General features: G+C 41.5%; 1 protein-coding gene across 1 annotated transcript in view; it reads right to left on the reverse strand.

The window, feature by feature from the left end:
• The window catches only part of LOC133512544 (E3 ubiquitin-protein ligase SH3RF3-like), a 108255-nt gene extending 88365 nt beyond the window's left edge, over positions 1-19890 (reverse strand). The window contains exon 1 of the mRNA XM_061842278.1: positions 19470-19890. Within this exon, the coding sequence (XP_061698262.1) occupies positions 19470-19874 (405 nt within the window). The 5' untranslated portion in view covers positions 19875-19890. The remainder of the gene's footprint in view (positions 1-19469) is intronic.
• Between the last annotated feature and the right edge of the window lie 1979 nt (positions 19891-21869).

The raw sequence follows: 21869 nt of genomic DNA on the forward strand, positions 1-21869 counted from the left end.
AGATACATTCAATCACTAAAAAGTCACCAACATTAATCTGTAATGTACATTTTGGAGACAGGCATTGCAGTTACATTTAACTAACAACATGCATGCCTTTACACAAAACAGTACTGATATACTGAAGTACGCGTTTTACAAGCGTTATGCATTTATTGCCTTGCATTCAGTCGACAAACTGCATCGATGTCAAACTTAAACCAGGTCACAGACTCATTTTAACCTTTGTTATGCATACAACAATTGAAAAAAAATGGATTGTGCTTACATGTGACCTTTATCGATTGATTTTGATTGTTTTTTTTTACAGTATTATCCATTTATTTACATGATCAGCCTGGAAATTTCCACATATGACATTTATTGACAAAATGAGTGACCTTGTTAGTGTCCTGAACAGACCCCAACTTTCAGCTGTTTCGATCTCCCACTGTCGGTGATCATTACAAGTTGGATCTAATTCACATGGCACTGACCGAGGGTGGGGGCTGTATGCGGCCTGCTACTTGCACATGCCTGCCCTAAATAATTTTATTAATCCCAATATTGGAGATGGCATGGGGCTGCAAGCAGAGAAAAAGTTTGACAACAGCCGAAGGAAGAAAAAGACAAACACTTTGTGTTGTTACCCATATATTTTATCCATCCATCCAAGCTTTCAAATATGGTTTCACAGCAGCTTGTCCCATTGTGTCTTTCCTCTATAGCCCTGAAATGTTTTCCTGATCACAGTAATTTGTAAATCATTTTGATAGGACAGGTTCCTTTCTTGTCTTTTACAAAAACACACAATGAATTCAAACAGAGCAAAGATAAAGAGCACCGCAGTGGTTGTGGGGAATCAGGGAGACTGCAGTTGAAAACGCACAGTTGATAAAGACGGAAATGGGGTTAATGTATGAAAAAAAAAAGTATTTTCGGAGAGAAAAAATGGAAAGCCATGGCCGCGGGGTCTTACACTGTCCCAGTTTTACGACAACGTCTGTATCTCCTGTGGCTCTCCTGAACATTTCCACCAGCTTGATTAATGTTGCCATCACAACCATAGCCAGCATCTTTGAAGTCTGGAATAAAACTAAGGTGAGCCACATACAGTAGAACTGCACTTAGTTTAAAGCCACAGTTACATTTCAGCCTTGATTACATGAAACAAACTGTACTGAGACTTGCACGGGGATTGGAACTGGGACACAATAGATGTTCTTTGCCTTAATATGTAATCTAATAAATCTGATGTATGACAGAAAAATGGCGAATTAAAATGTTTCAGTGGATAAGTGGAAGCAATTTGTCTGTTTCACATAAGCCTGATAAGCTATGACATTTGCAAGTCTGTCACTGTTGGTATAGCATTAGTGTAATTCTGTGTAATTTATGAATTAATGTGTCACACGTTCAAATCTCTGGATGACAGTTTTAGAAAGAGCCGTCAACTGGGGAAAATGAACCAGTTCAAACTTTTAAACAAACCTATTCTTGAATGTGTGACAATTTCAGGAAAATACAGAAACTACTCAGAGAGAACTGGTTAGCATATCTGCATTAGAGTTCTGAGGACCTGGTTTCAATCTAGCCTCTCTATATTTGGCATCCTGTGCCTGTGTGGGTTTTCTACAGGTACTCCTCCCATATCCCCCAAAACGTGCATGGTAGTTTAATTGAAGACTAAATTGTTTGTAGGTTTGAATAGTTGTTTGTTTATATGTACCTTGTGATTGGCTGACGACCATTGAGGGTGTACCCGATCTCTCGTCTTGGGTTAATTGGGATTACCCTCGTGACTCTAGTGAGGAAAAGAGGTATGGATAGATGGATGTTCAGAGAGTAAGGTCATATTTTTTCCTCAATCTGAAAATCTCATTCTGGTTGACCAATGGCCACTTATGTGTTTTGGAAACGGATCCCTCGCCATAATCAACAGCTGGTGTGCTTGGACATCAAACTGACAGCAGGTTCTCAATTATCTGTTAATATTTTCTCAAAATCACGTGTCACCTTTTAAAATATGCAAGTCAGCACTGAAATATAACAACAGCCCAAGTTCTTTGTACTGTAATCCCATCTGGAAAGGCACGGTTGTTTTTTCAATTTTTTCAAATTGTATACTGTTCCTATAATACATATACTGTAGCGGGACGCGATCCAGCAGTCGTGTTACAGAAATTAGTGTAAGAGTTGTACAAATTCCCAGTGTACTTTGAAAGCATCCGAAAGGCATTAGACGAACAAATCGGGGGTGGGGCCTCATGTGCCACAAAAGAGAGCAGAGAGAGTGAGTGAGCGAGCGATCCGCCTGTTGATCCGCCAATCCGATCCGCCTGTCAATCTCACATTCCATTCTTCCCTCACTCGTGAAAAAGACCCCAAGACACTTTAACTCCTCCACTTGGGGCAAGATCTCATCCCTGATCTGACGAGGGCACGCCACGCTTTTCACACAGAGGACTATGGTCTCAGATTTGGAAGTGCTGATTCTCATCCCAGCCACTTCACCCTTGGCTCTGAACCTCTCCGGTAAGATCGCTCCGTTAAGAGTTGGAGATCTCAGCTTGATGAAGCCAACAAAACCTCATCCTCTGCAAAAAGCAGACATGCAATACTGAGCCCACCAAATTGGACCCCATTTACACCTTGGCAGCGCTTAGAAATTCTGTTCATAAACATTATGAACAAAATCTGTGGCAAAGTGCACCCTTGCCGGAGTCCAACTCTCACCTGACCATCCGACTGACTGCCAGCAATGTGGTTCAAACTCTGACACTAGATGTACGGGGACCAAACAGCCTGTATAACGGGGCTCAGAACCCCATACATCCCAAAACATTCCTCACAGGACTATCCGAGTGACACGGTTGAACGCCTTCTCCAAGTCCACAAAAAAACTTGTAGACTGGTTGGGGGAACTCCCACACCCTCTTGAGGACCCTGCCGATTGTGTGGACCTGGTCCACTGTTCCAAGGCCAGGACAAAAACCACATTGCTCCTCCTGAATCTGAGATTGCACTTACTAATAGACCCTCCTCTCCAGCACCCCTAAATAGACCTTACCAGAGTGGCTGAGGTGTGTGATCCCCCTGTAGTTGGAACACACTCTCTGGTCCCCTTCTTAAAAAGCGGGACCACCACCCCAGGCTGCCAATACTGTCCCCAATGCCCATACGATGTTGCAGAGGTGTGTCAACCGGGGCAGTTCAACAACCTCCAGTGCCTTTAGGAACTCTGGGCGAACTGGCTTGGGGATTGCTGCCCCAACAACCTTACTGCCACAGTTTTGGTCTGTCGCCTCAGCAATGGAGGCACGGAACATGACCCACTCAAACCCAATGTCCCCCTCATCCCCTGGAACATGAGCAAAGTTCTTTGAGAGATAGGTTTTGAAACTCCTTCTGACAGGGTATTCTGCCAAACGTTCTCAGCAGACTTTCACATTACATTTGGGCCTGCCATCCGACCAGCATTTTCCCCCACCATCAGAGCCAACGAACCACCGGTTGAGAGCTCCACCCCTCTTTTCACCCGAGTGACCAAGACACATGGTCGTAAATCCTGACACAATCACAAATTTGATTATCCAATTACAACCTAGGGTGTCTTGGTTGAATTTTTGGGGGTTTGTAACATAACTCCTGTGAGGAACGAGGTTTACTGTACATCTATGTGTGTGTATAGTTTAGATAGTTATGCATTAGGATTAACCTAAAAGTTGTTTGCAATTTCTAAAAGAAGACAGATTTTGGACCTCAGTGACACCAAGAAGTTTTCCAATGCAATATGTAGCTCGTGCCAGATCAACGACTTGATGGCCTGCAGTGCTTTAATCGAGCTGGCAGTACTTGGTAAAGAATGCCTGAGATGAGTTGGGATTTCAGCCAGCTGTCTGAGGACCCATGAAGGGAATGAATAGTGAGTTGAGTAGCAAAATGACTGCAACCATTTGCTCAAAGTTGCTCTGAGAAGGCACAAGCATCACTTTGACAAAAAGATGGGAGTGATGAGGAAGAAGGGAATGAAAAGAGAAATGACACATGACAGTGATGCAGAGTGGAGGAGAAGGATATTTTAGTATTCAGACGACACTCCTTTTTAGTTTGAGGACTGTCAACACTGGTGTCTGTTGGATGAATCTGCAGAATATCCATATTGGCATATTACACAAGAATACGTAGTCCAAATTGTTGGACACTAAAAAAATTAAGCTAACAAAATAATTTTTGAAAGCCCACTAACAGAATTGATAAAATAAGACATTGGGTCAATCACTGTGATCAAACGATGCCTCAATGAAACTTGTGCACCTGTTGGTGTGTTTTTGTCCTACACTTTCTCAGTACACTGCAGCGTAGGTGACAGGTTTCAAGGGCAACTTCTTCAGACAACTCCTTTTGATGTGCAGAAAATGGATGGATATGACCTGACATGCATCTGAGATCATGTTTTATGACACTGGGCAGCACATTTTGATCTAGAATGACTTTAACCCTAAGCCGGGAAAAAAAAATGTTTAGGTTTTGGGAACCACCAAGTTTGGGAACCACTGGTTTATAGAATTCATTGTACCATGCACTGAAGACAAACTGTGCGGGATGCAGTAAAGCAGTCTGAGAATATAACTAAGGTTCAATGTCACGATGACGTGCCTCTGGTGTCATTATTACTGTTCATGTTTCATGTTCACATGAAATTGTAGAAGAATAATTCAACTTTGAGGTGTTATTCATCCATCCATCAATATTCTGAGCCGCTTATCGTCACACGGTAAGGGAGTGGTGGAGCCTATCCCAGCTATCATTGAGCAGGAGGCAGGGTACACCCTGAAATGGTTGCCTGCCAATCGCAGGGCACATAGAGACAAACAAGAGATACACTCATATACAAACCTAAAGGCAATTTAGAGCATCCAATTAAGGCATATTTTTGGGATGTGGGAGGAATTTGGAGTACCCGGAGAAAACCCACGCAGGCACGGGGAGAACATGCATACTCCACACAGACGGGACTGGGGTTTGAACGCCAGTCCTCAGAAATGTGCTCTAGCAAGTTGCTCTCCTGTGCCCCCCCATTTGCATTTCATTTAATTTATTAATGAATGATCTCTTCTAGTCTTAAAAATAACTGTACTTGTCAGATATACAGTATTACCACAAAATACAATGTGTTTTTTCTTTGTTCACAACTTTGCCATTTATTGCTGATTCTTTGAGACAAGCATGAACATTTCTGCATTTTTGCTTCATATTACTATATAAGATCATTGTTTACCTATTTTTTTGGGTTCCTGTTTTGTTGTATTTATATTGTCGCTTTGTTTTGTTTTCTTGGTCTTATTTGTTCTGTTCCCTTTCTAGTGTATCTTTTGTATAGTGGCTAAACTGTATGATCACACCTCTACAACAAGTTAGCACTATACCGTAGGTCTCCTCCTACAAATAAAGAATACTGGTATGTGTGTTCTTGTTTTCAAAGAGTGAGGTGTGTGTGGGTGCGTGTGTGCGTGTATGTGTATAATACACACACACACACACACACACACACACACACACAAACGCACACGCACACACACAACCTCAGATCATTCTTTTGAAATATGTGTACCTAAGTGATCTTTCCATTCTAGTTTCTGGGACATTAGCCTTTTTGGCAAGTGACATTTAAATTTATGGGTACATTTCACAAAGCATTAAAGATGTCTTTTCACTGCCTTGCTTTAGCATCCAATTTCCAGTTAAACATGAAATGAAGCACTTCTTAAATGATTTTGAAATAACACTTGCACAGTCAATCTCATCAGCCAGTATCCTCAAGATATGGCAGAGAATGGTCAAGTGATTCAAATATACGTGAGGTAAGCATTACCAGAACATAGCTGTGTGCGTGTATGTGTGTATGTGTGTTATACTGTACACACAGACACAGACATATATACAGTCTGCTGCTTGACAGTGACAAGGAGCAACCAATGCAAAGAAAAGCAAAGATCTCAATGGTAAGTGTCAGTCAGTGATTGATTCTCACTGCGATTTACAGCAGAATAACGACTGTAACAACTCTGTCTGCCACACGAATGTATAGAATGTGAGTCACTAAGGACAAAAGAGAAAGCGCCATACCCATACAAGCAGCTAACCAATAGAGCTCCAGCTCTTATCTGTTCCTTTTGTATGAACGCCGCATGTGTTCTTCATGATTTCGGTCCCAAACACGCACAACAATTGAGGCCGATCAGTTGCATCTTTCATACCAGAACAATCTGTAGTGTGGCTGCACAGTGTGTATCTCAGACATATTTTAGACAACTATCAGTTGAAGCAATATTACCGGTTTTTGGGTTTTTTTTTTTTTTTCCTGAAGGGCTGCTGTGCTGCGTGAGTACAAAAGGCTTCTGCCAGGCTGATGCACTGTTACACTCTTTCACAATATTTCATGTGGGAAATTGTGGACAAAGTTGATTCCGTGGTGGCTTTTTTTAAATGTAGCATCGAAGTTGCCCCCTGCAATATTTCCAAATGACAAATGAGGCCAAATCCTTGCATCTCCAAATCACAACTTTTTAATGAATCCAGTAAATGGGGTTTTGCTTGAGTTCATAAAAATGACATCGTAGAAGTTGGTCTTGTAACCAATTCGCGATGTGCACCAACATCACCACAATACCACCCCTATTTATGCTCTATTGTTGATTTAATCTGATTTATTTTATTGTTAATTCATTGTTGTCATTGATTATAACAGTACTGTATATGGGTAATTCATTACCGCTACTCATAATTATCTACAAAATACACAACATCCAGAATTTCTTGAAGCAAAATAATGTCGCACGGCTCACGCGGAGGTTAAGTTTTATGATGCATCACAGACAGGTAAGTCTACAAGAGAGTTCATAGATTTGATTCCAACCTATTTTCAACACTTTTAAAAGATGACATGAGGACAGGTCAATCGTAATGACCTGGGAAAAAAATATGACCATATCTGAATTTACAGGTTTCCACCTGAAAGAATAGATAACCTTATCTCTACCCGTTACAATATACCTGAACCAAAAGAACAATGTATTTTGTAAAATGAATTATTAGTCAGCTGTTGTTACATGTTATTACATGTCAGATGGCCTTAAATATAATATTTTCTCAAAGCACAGTTGCGGCAAAAGTGAACCTTTTCCTGTGTACTGTTCCCACTCAGCCGGCTACAGCTCTTTCTGTATATTGACACATTTAAATATGCAAAAGTCTTCTTATATACGATTGCGAGGACCTGGTCAGCTGAGGTTTCAATCCAATACCCTGGGTGACATAAACAACTGTTTTTATGTTACTATCATATCAACTTAAAAGATATTGTCACATCGCAAACTGTAGTATTTAAAATATATTATGCTTTATTTTGTTTTCTGACATTTCCCAATTTTCCATATTATTAAAACCCAAATTTTAACATCTAATAAACCCTTGGCACGCAAATACAACAAAACAATCATACTGACTGCTTTACTTCTGACACATTCACACAACAGGGATGTGAATTTGAGTGCCAGACTGATCTGTCTACGTTGCCATGGCAACAAGTCCTTGGTAATACGTCTTATGTCTCCAACTCTTAAACAGTTAATTATGTGAATAAACAGATACATGTGCAAAGAAATCTTTGAAGGAGAAACTTTACCTACATATGTTACCAGTTAGAAATTTGACATAGCACACGAACACACATACGTTGCATAACTGGACTTACTTCTGACATTACCGCACGTTCACTTTTTCCATGATACAAACGAGAGCAGGTGCCTACTACTACTACACACACACACACACACACACACACACAACACACACACACACACACCACACACACACACACACAAACAATGATTTCTTTTCAAAATCGACAACACAAATGAAAAGATTGACGCTGAATATGTTTTACACACCACCGACAAAAAGTCACCAGCATACTTGGTAGGATTTACTAGAAGCACTAATACATACCTGTTAGTCACAAGGAACCTGCAGTGAATGTTTAGGCTCGGATGTCGGAGCGGAAAGATGATCGCAGCTGTACTAGTGCCATGAGCACTGTGGATCATAGACAGTGTCCCAAAATAACCAGGAATGTTCTTAAGTTGACCCCCAAAATGTTAAACTGTTATCAAAAGCACAGCTTACAGCCTAAAGGTGAAAGATAAAATGTATTGTTCATATTTAATATTTCATTCAATACAAGTTCATGTTGCAATTGTTACATTCAGTCTACATTCAATGGCACCTCAATTGACTCATTTTTGTGAGGAACTTTTCATGAATTGTCAAGGAAAAGCATATTTTGTTAAAAGAAACTGAAACACCATGGAAAGTTCAGTCGGTCCCACAGGCAAAATTGGGTGGGGTGGGGGGAATACAGAGAAGACTGATTTCACAAAGACGAAAAACACATTGGTGGTGACGGATTGAATTGGAGAGCCGTGTGAGTGAACAGCAGGTCGATGAAGAGAAAAAGCTGTATTCATTGCCATGTATCCCACATCTCTTCAAATGTGTGTGCATGTGTGTGTGTATGTGCGTGCACTTATTTCTTCTTTTTTTTTTCATCTCAACTCTCACCAAGTTTCTGTTTCCTGCACACTTTAAAGTGGGTGGTGGGCATGTTTTAACATCTCCCCAGAAGAGAGGAAGCTGAGGACGATGAGAAGAACATTCAGAGGCCTTATGGAAACACAACAGGAAAGCGGTGTGACATATTAACGCATAAGCACAGCACACACGTGTGCTTACATCAAGGAGAATCCACAGTCCTCCCACAAATCTCTTCCCCCAGGAGAACAACTTCACTTTTTGCAGTCCATCATCCATTAATGCACGCAGAATTGACATTGCAGTGTAAACTGCAAACTAAGGCTTTATATCAACATAAGCACATGAACAGTGCCGTGAAAAGGTAGTTGCCCCCTCCTGAATTCTGTTTTTTGTTTTTTTTTTCATCATCCATCACATACAGAGGTTTTAAATCATCAAACGCATTTTAATATCACTCAGAGACAACCCAAACAAATACAAAATTTAGTTTTCATTTGGGAATTCAATTTATTAAGGCACACAAATATCCAAACCTTTCTGACCCTCTGTGAAAAGAGTCTCAAATCATCTTTCCCCAACTGAAATGAATGGAAAGTATATACACTCTTCAAAAAAAAAAAAAGGAATGTGGAAAATAGCACTTTACGATAAACGAGAACATTTGCAAATAATTATTCAACAGAGCATCCCATTCAATTTTCCAAGTCACTTATGCTCACAAGGATCACAGGGGCCTAGCTGCACTAACTTCGGGTGAAAGGCAGACTACACCCTGAGATGGCTACGAGTCGGTCAGATATTGACACCATCCCTGAGCAGGAATTGATCCCACACTACTCACGCCAAAGTCAAGCCTGTGTACCACTCCACCACCAGTAACTATTGAACAGAATGTAAAGTATTGAATAGCTTTTGCAAGTAGTCATGCTGTCGAGTTTCACCACTACTGTACGCTCAGTAAGTTATTTTTGGCACAGGATAGAGAATATATGCCAGTGAGTATCCTTATATTGCCTATTCTAGTGTGATGAAATGTGTTTGTGTTCAAATATTTGTTGCTTAAAGTATTATATCACTGTCATTAAGATTTTATTATTATCCCCTCTAAGAATTGACATATAATCATGATAAAAATATAAATAAAGAATATAAAGAAATAAACTGAAATGTGATCAAGGTTTTCTCAGTATTAGCATCTCTTCCATGGTCTGTGCATGGGTTTTTACACCAAAATTACACCCCCTCTGGACCTCTCAAGATAATTTAAGACTTCTTTTCTAAATTACAATTACCTCTCAAATCACACCGTAGAGCCAAAACAATTGTCCATTGCACATAACGGAAGAAGTTTATCAAGCATTACGTGTCAGTGTATTGATTTCATTAAAAGCATTATGTCAATTCACGCCTGACTTTAAATCCATTTAAAGCAAGGTACCAGACATTCTTGCTAGTTGACTCTTGTTAACTGCAAATCCATCAGGAGTCTGAGTAGAGATGCTGTGATTACATTGAAAAAAAAATAGTTGAACTTTATTTTGCTTAAATGCTGTATATCAGACTAGTTAAATGTACACTAACTGATAGTGTACTAAATGGCATCAGTGAAATGTGGAGGTCTGACAAGTGTTCACTGACATCTCCCCCACATTTCCATAACAACAATGGCCCCCACAAATGAGCGGGTTGACCTTTAACCTAATGTGTATGTGTGAACTTGTTTGACTGGGGGATGCAATTGATGACATTCCACCCATATGCCCGTGGGAATCACAGCCAAGCTCCAATGCTTGTTTAGGCTTTCGTGCCCATTATGTGCATGCATGTGAACACACGCATGCGTACACACAGGCAGACAAACAAAGCAGCAGTCATTCTTTGTCATTGTACATGTCTAGCTACTGTATAAATTGCCCTTGACCGCCACCTTGCCTCCATCCATCAATCCATTACCTGTCCTGCTTGAACATTCACAGGGGCAAGACAGTGGTGGATTGGAAAGAGGAAAGGGGCAAGGATGGAGGCTGATATGAGATGACACTAAAATGAATTAAGCTGAAATGCCCCCTTGGTAAAAATAGAAATGTATTATGGACAGAAAGTTCACACGGGGGACATATTAGCTGGCGCTGTGAATGGTGGCCTTTTCACATGGACTCGGTAGCATTGATTCGATTTGACCTAAAAGTAGGTTCCATCATATTATTGACCACAATGTTATCGTAATGGCACCTTTGTATTTATATAGCCTCTTAAGCAAAGAACTTTTCAGTGCATGCCCACTCTCAGACGGGTTTTGTGTTTTGCTCAAACATTAAGAGAAAGCCACGCATTTGGGTTGTCTCTGGATCAGAATACAAGACAAATTCGGTCTCTCACGATGGCACTACCTCACACTAGTCCCATAAAATCCTGCAGTGTGAACAATGGCAACACAATAGGGCAAACAATATATTATGATACCACATCTTTTACGATCATTGACCTAATCTTGTCAAATCAAGCTGTCGGGTGAGGCTGGACCAGAAAACATTTCAACACTACCTGAACCATGACCAAACCGGCAAAAACATCAGTCATGGAGAAAGAGGCATTCATTTGGTGTCATCCCATGGTGGTCATGAGAGGGCGGTTTGGGATGTCCGTTCATCAGGAATAGATGTAGGTAATGTTCACGTTCACATACTTTTAATGCCGTTGGCATGCAGGCAACGTAACCTTATGTACCTCACCCAACAGCTTCCTAGAAGTAGCACTGTTTGCATGCATATATTGTCCTAAATCAATAAGGAGTTCTGCTTTCAAGAGTCCACCATTTTTTCTTCAATTTTATTGTTTCACTCAATCCTTTCTCCTCAAAATATGCACAAAGAAATGCTGACGGCTAACATTTGAGGCAAGCTGCAATTGCAAAACAAGGTGCAATGTCGCAGGGTTTTCTTTGGTATGTCACACTATAGAAAAACATGCCAGGCTCTATTTGTAAAATCATTCAGAATAGAACCACTGAATCACTGAAATTCAAATGCCGAACACAATGGTGCCTCAGTGAACAAGTGAAACATTCATTAAAATTGTTCACGCATTCCTGCGCTTGTTTTTCAATCAACTTCGCCTACCTCTCTGCTCCTGAGCCAGTGCTGTCAACATAAACGTGTGCTCTCAAAAGTGGGTCTTCAGCAAGGAGGCAACCAAACAGATAAAAGTGTGGGCGGAAAGTCTTCGGCAATTATGAACAAAGCGTATACTAAACTGTGTCAAACAGCAGTAGCAGTCAGATGGGCCTTTTGTGGACTCTCATATTACAAAACTAAGGTGTTTTCTAAAATTAAATTGACACTTTTATATTAAGGCAATTATACATTCACGCTATGTCAGTTCAAATAGCCAAAACATGGGACCTTTAACAAAAGTTACTACAGACCAACATTCATAAAAGGAGAATAGATATGGTCCCCAAAATCCTCTGTGACAGCAACATTCACGGCAACAGGCTATCGAAACGTTTATCACAGTTTCACGTTAGAAATGCGAGGACTTAGTTTTGGAACGTGCTGTCTAGTTCATTTTGAACAGTAATGTCTTCCTATGTTGGAAGGAAAGGACCTTTTCATCTCACCTGGACCCGATGATGTTTTCCACAAAGTTAAAGAAAAGTGGTATTAAGAGAATTCAATTTAACCCAGTAAACCCTTTACACATACTTGACCTGGAGACATACAGAGGGAAAAGCCCATTCCGTGCAATTTAGTATGGAGGTCCTGGTTGCTGGACAGATGCTGCCAGAGAACAATGCCAAAGTTTTGACTTTGGCATAATCACACATGGCAAGACTGAATACAATATATGCATGTCCTTTTTTTTTCACTGGTGTTTCAGATGGAAATACTATTGTTTTCCAAAACAATTCCACATATGTTTACACTCCAGGCCCCAAAATGAGTTGTGGAGATGTCCTCAAAAATTTATTGAACTCCCCTAACATGTTCAGTACCTTTCCTGTACCTATTTACCACAAACCCAATTCCAATGAAGTTGAGAATGTTGACTATGAGAAGTTGAGCAATGAAGTTAAACATAAATAAAAACAGAAACCAATGATTTGCAAATCATGTTCAACCGATATTTAATAGAATACACGACAAAGACAAGATATTTAATGTTCAAATGAATAAAATGTATTTTTACCAAATCATCAATAATTGTTAATCAAACATTTTAAGGACAATGTTCCTCAATGTACAATTACAATTATAAATAATTACAAGGAATTTAAGGTCCATAATATCATCAAAAGGTTCAGAGACTCTGGAGAAATCACTGAATGTAAGGGACAAGGCCGAAAACAAACATTGAATGCCTGTGACCTTCAATCCTTCAGACGGCGCTGAATCAAAACCGACGTCAGTGTGGAAAGCAGGGGTCGGGAACCTATGGCTCGCGAGCCATAGCTGGCTGGCTGTTTAGGTGGTTGCATTTGGCTTATGGAGCCTTCATAATGGCATACTGTACATGTGATTTCTGTCGTGCAGAGAACGTTTGTCCTAGTAGGATTGCCATAGTTTGGTGTGGGAGGCAACGCAAATGAGGCAGAGCTCGTCTATCCTAGTGGGGTTGCCGTAGTTTGGTGTTGGCAGTAGATGTACGCAGGCACAGAAGAGTCGAAAGCCGATCGTGTCGGAACAATTAATTATGGAAACACTTTTGACAAAGGTCTCTCAAAGAAAAAAATATGAGGAGTACCGAAGTTTTCAACAAGAATGGACCGCCTTTGTGGAGAGGGAGAGTTCTGCTGTGTGTCTAACAGATGGGGCGTATGCCATAGCATTCTTACTTGATGTTGCCAATAAACATTTTGCCAACTTTGCATAAAGACAAGATAATCAAACAAATAAAAGACATGCCTTTGTCGGCAAGAACTGTTCACCATCGTACCAGCATGATGGCAAATCAAATTGAATTACGTTCACGATGAACGGATGAAAGACATTTATCCATAACACCCAGTAACGCTGCCGCCTTCTCTGGGGCCAAACTCATCTGAGATGGGCTGATGCCAAGTGGATAAGTATTCTGTGGTCCGACGACTCCACATCTCACATTGTTTTTTGAAAATTGTGAACGTTGTGTCCTCCGGGCTAAAGAGGAAACGAAACATCCAACTGTTATGAACGCAAAGATCAAAAGCCAGCATCTGTGATGGTATGGGACTGTGTTAGCACCAACGGCATGGGGAACGTACACATCTGTGAATGCACCATTATTGTTGAAAGGTACCTACAGTACATATGCAGCCATCCAAGCAATGGCTTTTTCATGGACGGCTCTGCCTATTTATGTATGACAATGGCAAACCGCATTCTGCACGTGTTATAACAGAATGGCGTCATAGTAAATAAGTATGGGTACCAGACTAATCTGCCTGAACTCCAGACCTGTCTCCCATTGAAAATGTGCGGTGCATTATGACATGTAAAATATGACAAAGGAGACCCCAGACTGTTGAACAGCTGAAGCACTACATCAAGCAGGAATGGGAAAGAATTCCACCTACAAACTTTCAACAATTACTGTCCTCAGTTCCCAAACATTTATTGAATGTTGTTAAAAGAAAAGGTGATGTAACACAGTGGTAAATGTGACTTTGACCCAGCTTTTTTGGAATGTGTGCAGCCATAAAATTCCAAGTTAATGATCACTTGCTATAATCATCAATCATCAGTTTAAGCATTAAATACTTTGTCTTTGTCATGTATTCAATTAAATAAAAGTAGAACGTGATTTGCAAATCCTTGTATTCTGTTTTTATGTTCAACAGAATGTCCCAACTTAATTGGAATTGGATTTGTAGTTTTTTGTTTTTTTTTAATAATTTTTATTTCAAAGCCTATCCTTGGAAACACGAATTAATAAATGTGGGATACCTTTTGTACAGTTCATGTACCTTCTATTCTTTGAGCGGCTGCTCACCGTTTAAGGTCAGAGGACTCGTGAGTACAAAGAAATCACAGTGCTTCATAGGCTCATTATTAGCACTGATAACAGGCCGTTTCCTTTTGGTGAAGCCTCCAACTAATCCTTACACATAATGACCAAGACGCACACAAGTGGGAATGAAAGGGCAAAGTCATTCTCTTCCTCTGAAGATAAAAGCAAATATTTTTCATTACCAAGGTAACCTCAGACGTCACTAAACTATCCCCCAGGTAAATTAATTTGATGGGAATGTAAACAACTTATTAGTATGGGGTTCTCCTAGCTCTCAGTGTTGGTGGTTCTTGCAATAATTGGAATGTTGTTGTAGTTACAAACTCTATGACACGACACTCTAATGAATGATGCATTTTATAATTACAGTATCTGCTGTATTCATCAGTAACCATCTGAAGAGGAATCCAAAGATGTCTGTTTAAGAACCATTGGGGGCATTTTATTATTTATTTAATATATATATTTATTATAAAAAGAAACGGGTGGCCATGGGAATTTGTGATCGATTCTCAGATTTGTTGGTAGGTTTTGATTTCCAGTTATCTAAAAGCCACCACTTTGATGCATGCACAATGCATCATACTAATCATAGGAAACAGGTGCACGTAAATTATTGCTTGTGCTCATCTAAAGTCTGTATTTGCAGGTTTTTATATAGTATGTGTGACATACAGGTCCATAAAGATGAGTAAATTTGAAAGGCAGAAACCACCTGCAATGACTGCCATAGGCCCATTACAGCAGCAATGCAGCCAAACCCAAGTGAACGGTTGTGCAGTGTCCAGAGTTGGGAAACTGCCTTTAATGGGAGGCCAACCATCAGCGACTCTTTTTTTTCCAATATTTAAAATTTGGTGAATGATTTGTCGCAGCTGTCACAGCATGAATGTGTGTGAGGCTCCACAAGAAAAAAGGTTCTCAACTATATTTATAATTTTATATATATATAATGCTACAAAGTAAAGCATGGAGTCTGAAATGTATGTAAGCAGTTAAAAAAAGAGGCTATCAATCATTGTCAACGGCCTCTCAAATTATACACACTTTTCTCTCTCTTCGTATGGCCTGTTTCTTTTCTATGTGGCAATCTTCTTCCTGACAATGGCACCATGTTTTTGTAGTTCACTAAAACACTCTGTGTGTGTATGTGTGTGTATATATATTTCGTCAGATCTCAGAAACTAAGCGTTGGCCATGGTTAGTACTTGGATGGGAGACCTCTTGGGAATACCAGGTGCTGTAAGCTTCTCTCCCCGGCTAAATGCAGAGGGGTTGTGTCAAGAAGGGCATCCGGCATAAAACTGTGCCAAAAAAAATATGCGTTCATCTAAGATGACATGCTGTGGTGACCCCTAACGGGACAAGCCGAAAGGGAAAGAAGAAGAAGAATATATATACACACGCGCGGACACACACACACACACACACACACACACACAGACAGAGAGAGAGTGAGAGAGAAATGTTGATGTAATAATGTAATGTAAATGTTTGCTGAAAATTTGCAATTGGGTAGGGCGCATAAAATGTCAGCTCCGAATAGGGGGTGCTGCAAAAAAATTGCCTTACAGCATTGCTACAAAAGAAAAATTAAAAAAGCGCCCACTCTTGGTTATTTTATTAAATATGTTATGTGGTTTGATGTGTAGCCAAAAGTCAATTTGTTTTTTATTTTTAAATGTAGCAGGTACAGCAAAGCATTTTCTTTCGGCGGTGCACTACCATGTTTGAAGTGAGTAAGGAATTCATCAATCTTGACAAAGTCCTATTGGTCAAAACCCAAACATCATTAAAAACGCTGGCCTTGCTGCAGACTCAGCATTTCTGCCTTCACTTCTGGTTCCATAGCAACCCCTTATTTACACTCTTCACCACATGAAGTAGCATTCTTTTTGACCCATTTGACACCCTCGATATTAGTGTGTGTGAGTGTCATGTCAGATTTTAGCCCCTTAGGAAGGCCCCGTGTTCTTTGTGTGTCGGTGGGTGCGCACACTAGCCCCATATCCCGCAGAGGAGATTAATTCTCACTTTTATCATGGAGCGTCGCTCTCAGGGGAGCCTGGAGAAGACTTGGGCAAAGTGGCTACAGGGGATTTCGGACAGTAATGTTTTGTGTGTGTGTGTGCATGTGTGTGTGTGTGTGCACGCATGCATGTGTGTCCAGTCGGCGGCATTAAAGGCTACAACGCAAAGTCGACTGGTCTCTCAATGGGGCCCTAAACCAAACACAGACTGGTCACACCCCCGTGCAATGTGTGGACATTTCTGCGTGTGTTTCAGTCGTGAAAAAAAGATTGATTTATTGATTAGTTTGTTAAATGTAACAATTCTCTGCAAATTAAAACTAAATATCTGCACCCTCGCACAAGGAGTGTGTCTCACCCGTTGATTCAGCACAAATCTTCGCTTCATGCACAAGCACCGTACCTGTCTCGAAGGTTAGGTATATTGAGTGAAAGGAAATGGGGTGTTAAGTGTTATTGGAAATGTCACAGGAGGTTTCAATTGCATTTCATCGCCATAAACGACTGGCCGCTCAGTGCAGGTGCACTTCATCACTCCGAATCGCGCCAATGCATCAATCAATGGTCATCTTACCGTATAAGTCTTATTGCAAAATAACCGTGTGTGCGTGCATGCTGGGGGTTGGGGGGGGCTGTCTTTCGTAGCCTAATTATTCAGTGTCCCTGTCCTGTCTGGGAATCTGTGTAAGTGCTGACTGTGAACTGTTATAACACACCATTCACACCCCCGCTGTAATGCACATTTTTAAGTGACCATTTTTTAATGGGTTTTAATGTGCAGTCGCAAGTTCTGTCGCAACATACCAGGCAACACTGACATACAATGAAAGGGACGTAACATGTCATAAAGAGGAAAAGCGAGGCAAAGAAGTTTCCCAAATAAGCTCCAGTAATAGTCGTCGTTCCCACATAGCGGAGAGAAAATATATGCTTGTGAGTATTGTTGTATGCTTTGTTCATATTTTTTGCTTCTCCGAGTGTGTTAAAGCAGCAGTTGTTTGAAGGTTGATATTTAGCATAACAGCTAAGCAAATGATCCCAATTTTGTTAACCTGTATTTAGATTCATTTCATACATTTCGCATTAAACGGTAGCATTACGATAGCAAACTTTCATCAGATAACTTATATGGTGATTTAAACAGTTCTGTGTTTAAATATAAAATGCTTAATTCTCTTTGTTATATGTGTCGTTTTAGAGTACACTTGAACTGGGAGTGACAAACACATAGCCTGATGCAACAAGCTTGGCCTCCTATTTATAAATATTTACATCCATCCATTTTCTTCACCGCTTATCCTCACAAGGGTCGTGGGGAGGACTGGAGCCTATCCCAGCTGTCAACGGGCAGGAGGTTGGGTACACCCTGAACTGGTTGCCAGCCAATCGCAGGGCACATTGCGACAAACAGGCGCACTCACAATCACACCTACGGCTAATTTAGAGTCTCCAATTAATGTTGCATGTTTTTGGAATGTGGGAGGAAATCGGAGTGCCCGGAGGAAACCCACACAGGTGCGCGGAGAACATGCAAACTCCACACAGGTGGGTCCGGCATTGAACCGGGGACGTCAGAACTGTGAGCCACCGTGCGGCCTTTATAAATAATTATGATACAAATAAACTCTCTATATAGTTGGTGAAAGACAAAGAAACCAAATATTGTCTGTAACAATCGTGGTTTTCTGCGATATGATAGAGATCTAGTGGAGTTTAGGCACAAGAAAAACATGACACTAATATTGACCAGGAGCTACAAATATTTATTGAGTTCATTAAAAGCTAACCAGCAGGAGTGTTTATGAAGTGCATCTCGAAAAAGATGTGTTTATAAGCAGTTGTTCGAAATTAAACTCCGACAGCATTATCAGTGGAGACCGCTAAAGGCATTCAATGGCTGTCATGAGACTCCACCTTGGCGTACATATCTCAAAACAAGACAGTGATTTTCTGCTCTCGAGTGTTCACTTCCTTGTCTGGACTAACACAGAAGCAGTTGTCTTGCAGCGAACCTTTATTTAACATTGACTTTATGTACTAAAGTGCTCGATCGACCTGCTTCAGATATCAGGAAAAACACTGAGTCATGCAGCTCACATGCCAGTACTAAGTCGACTCTTGATCCGCAAGAAACACCTGCTGATACAATTTATCACCAACACCGACTTCTACCTTTTTTCTAAGAAATAAAACCACCACTATGAGCAATAAACATATCCTTGCATTTTCTTGAACACAAAAAATAAAACTCTAACTATGCAGTCCATTATGCTGCAAAAACAATGGACTGCAGACGGACTGAATTTGTTTCCAATTGAGCTCATGAAAGTTGGGTTTCACACGATCAGAAGAAAAAAAATGACTCTCAAAGTTCATCTTTGCCAAGTGAGATCAAAGATCCAGGGGCACAAATAAACAGTTTCTAGACAACACACATTATTCAGTAGATGACTCATCTGCAGTGCGATTGTACTGTTCACTTGAGCGCGATACAGTTTAGTCCCCTCCTGTCTGCATGTTCCATAGCGCTATGCATGAATCCCGTTGGTAGGTAAGTTTGTGATGTATCCCTATCATCAAGCAATCTGCAATGCTACATGTGAACATGTTCATCGCTGCAAAAGCAAACAACAAGCAAACCATTGCTGGTTGAGATGCGTATCCTCGGGTTAGGATAAGATAGGATAGAATCCATATCTTGAAAGAATATCTGTGGACGACGTCGTATCCGATGTTATACACTGCAGCAGCAGAAACAGCACTGCTGTCATCATTGTTGACACGGTCAACAATCATCAGTATAAAAACACAAGTACCAAGAAGTGTGACGTCAGTTTCATTCGAAAAGTGCAAACAAAAAGTGAGGAGACGAGCTACCTTGACAGGGGAGCTCCGGGTGGCGACGGGCATCTCTCTGACGGCGCTGCCCGGGGGAGACGCCGATATCCCGGCTGCACAGCCCTGCAGCGAGCCCCCGGCCACGGGCTGCCGACTGCCCGCTCCGGCGCTCCCTCGCTGAGGCCGCTGCTTAATGCCGTCCAGGAGGCGAACGAGCAGGATGTTGGCCGGGAGGTCGTCCACTCCGCAGTCCACCAGGATGCGACACTCGGGGCAACGGAGCTCATTTCGGGAGCTGACGATGTTCTCCAGGCAGCGTCGGCAGAAGGTGTGCTGACACGGCAGCACCTTGGCCGTGGTGTCCAGGCGCTCCAGGCACACCGAGCACTCCAAGAGATCCAGCAACGACGAAGACTCGTCCATGTCGGCAGAGAGGGTGAGCATTTGGGCTTCAGGCTCCGTGGAGACGCGGCGGCGGCGACGGCTGCTGCTGCTGCTGCTGGTGCTGGTTCTCGTGGCGGAAGAACGGACCGCGAGAACAGAACATTCTGGGAGGCGAGCAGACGGGAAGCGGTCGAGGGACGCCCCGCGTGCGTCGTCGTGCACTTTCCTCCCCCGAGTCGTCTCCAGCTTGTTCGTGTGCCTCCCTAGGCTCTGCTGGAGGCGCTGAGGTCACGCTCTCATCGCCATCCTCCTCATCCTCATCCTCATCATCTATCGCAATTGTGGCGCCTGCGCAAAGCCGAACTGATTAAGAAGAACCAGACGACACAGCCCGTCAATCAACTCAACCTCTTTCGCAGATTGTGAAGTATTCACGAAATATCTGCCTTCAGTGCTGACGAGAGTAAGGACTCTTTACATTTCTTTCTCCACACAGCAAAAAAGGAGACGACCAATTTCAAAGTACGAAAGTCTGCAGAGAAGGGAAAAGTCCAAGTGGGCCACACAAAGCGAAAAGTGTCACACTAGACGTGCCGCTCACAACAGGTACCACTTCCAAATTGTATTTACGAAGTGAAAAAGAACTCCCAGTTTTGTTATCGTTGTGGTTCAACTTCACCGTGCTACTTCATGTTATGTTTTGAGTCATTGACCTTCCATTGATACAGCTCGAGCCTGTGGTTTTCATTATTACATCATATTGTGGTTGTGGTGAGTGCAAGTAATCCATGCAAGAATTGATCAAACTAATTTGTGCGTCTTAATTTTTCAAACAAATACTGTTCTTTTTTATAATTTTTATTACCTAATCGGCAACCGTGTTCTCTGCGGAATAATTGTCTTTTAATGCCACCTAGTGGTGGAATTTAAACGTCGTTTATTTGATTCTGATTGGACTCAGATGGGAAACAATGATAAAGGGGTTGATTAGTATTAAAGTGAAATCGCGACGAGAACATTGACTAACCAATAACGAGTAATTAACTGACAAATACATTAAAAAGACATTTGCAAGTGGGGCATAAATGAGAAAAGCGATGAGGATTCTAAAGGTCCCATCACGAACAGGCCCTCAAGCGGGATTGGGGGGAGAGTCCATGGCCAGTACCATTGGTTATTGACTACATTCACATCCATTCTCTTTTTATTGAACATCTGCACGTTTTGTTGTTGTAGCTTGGACAAGTTGTTGAAAGTAAAGTCATCTGCTAGAACAATATTGGCACCCACCAGTAGTTGCACATATGATATGCAAGCTACAATGTGTGTGTGTGTGTGTGCGTGCGCGGGTGTGTGGGTGTGTGAGCTATGAATCTAAGCCTATGTTGCCTGTCCACCTGTTTAGACCTGCTCCACTCTTACAATCATTCAGTGCCCGAGGGATCAGAAGTTCGTGTGCTCGTCCCTCTGTGTCAGTGTGTGACTTTGTCGGGTGAGTGGCAGGGGGGCTAATTGCCACCCACGATCAAAAGCTCAGGGTAGAGCGCTTATGCAAAGGGTGACAGGTGAGTGTATGCGTAAGCAGAAAATGTCAAGGTAATTTTTTATTACACAAGAGCACACCGGAATGTCCCTTAACAAAAATAACTACTATGACTACACGAAACATGTATGCCTGACTGACTGTTAGTTAATATTGTCATAAAGATGAGTTCATTCAGTCACAACTGGCTGCCTATCTCAATAAGACCAATGTGACGTCAGCAAGGGGAAGATGAGTTACATTCATGCTATGGCAGTTCCTCCAAGAAGTATTATTTTGATGAATACTGTAGTCAAAATAAGTGTCGGCAGATATTATGTACTTGGATATAAGAAGCAGTAGCAAGTAAATGAGTGAAGTGGGGAGGGGGGGGCACACTGGGGGGTATCGAACTTGAGGGCACATAACCAAACAGGTCTGGCTGGGCATTGAATCCCCTGCTATTTGATGACAGACCTAACGCCCACCCTCACGCACTCACGCACACACACCGTCGACAATGATTTTAAGCT

This window comes from Syngnathoides biaculeatus, chromosome 14 (genome assembly GCF_019802595.1).
Source record: "Syngnathoides biaculeatus isolate LvHL_M chromosome 14, ASM1980259v1, whole genome shotgun sequence".
In the NCBI taxonomy this organism is placed as follows: domain Eukaryota; kingdom Metazoa; phylum Chordata; class Actinopteri; order Syngnathiformes; family Syngnathidae; genus Syngnathoides; species Syngnathoides biaculeatus.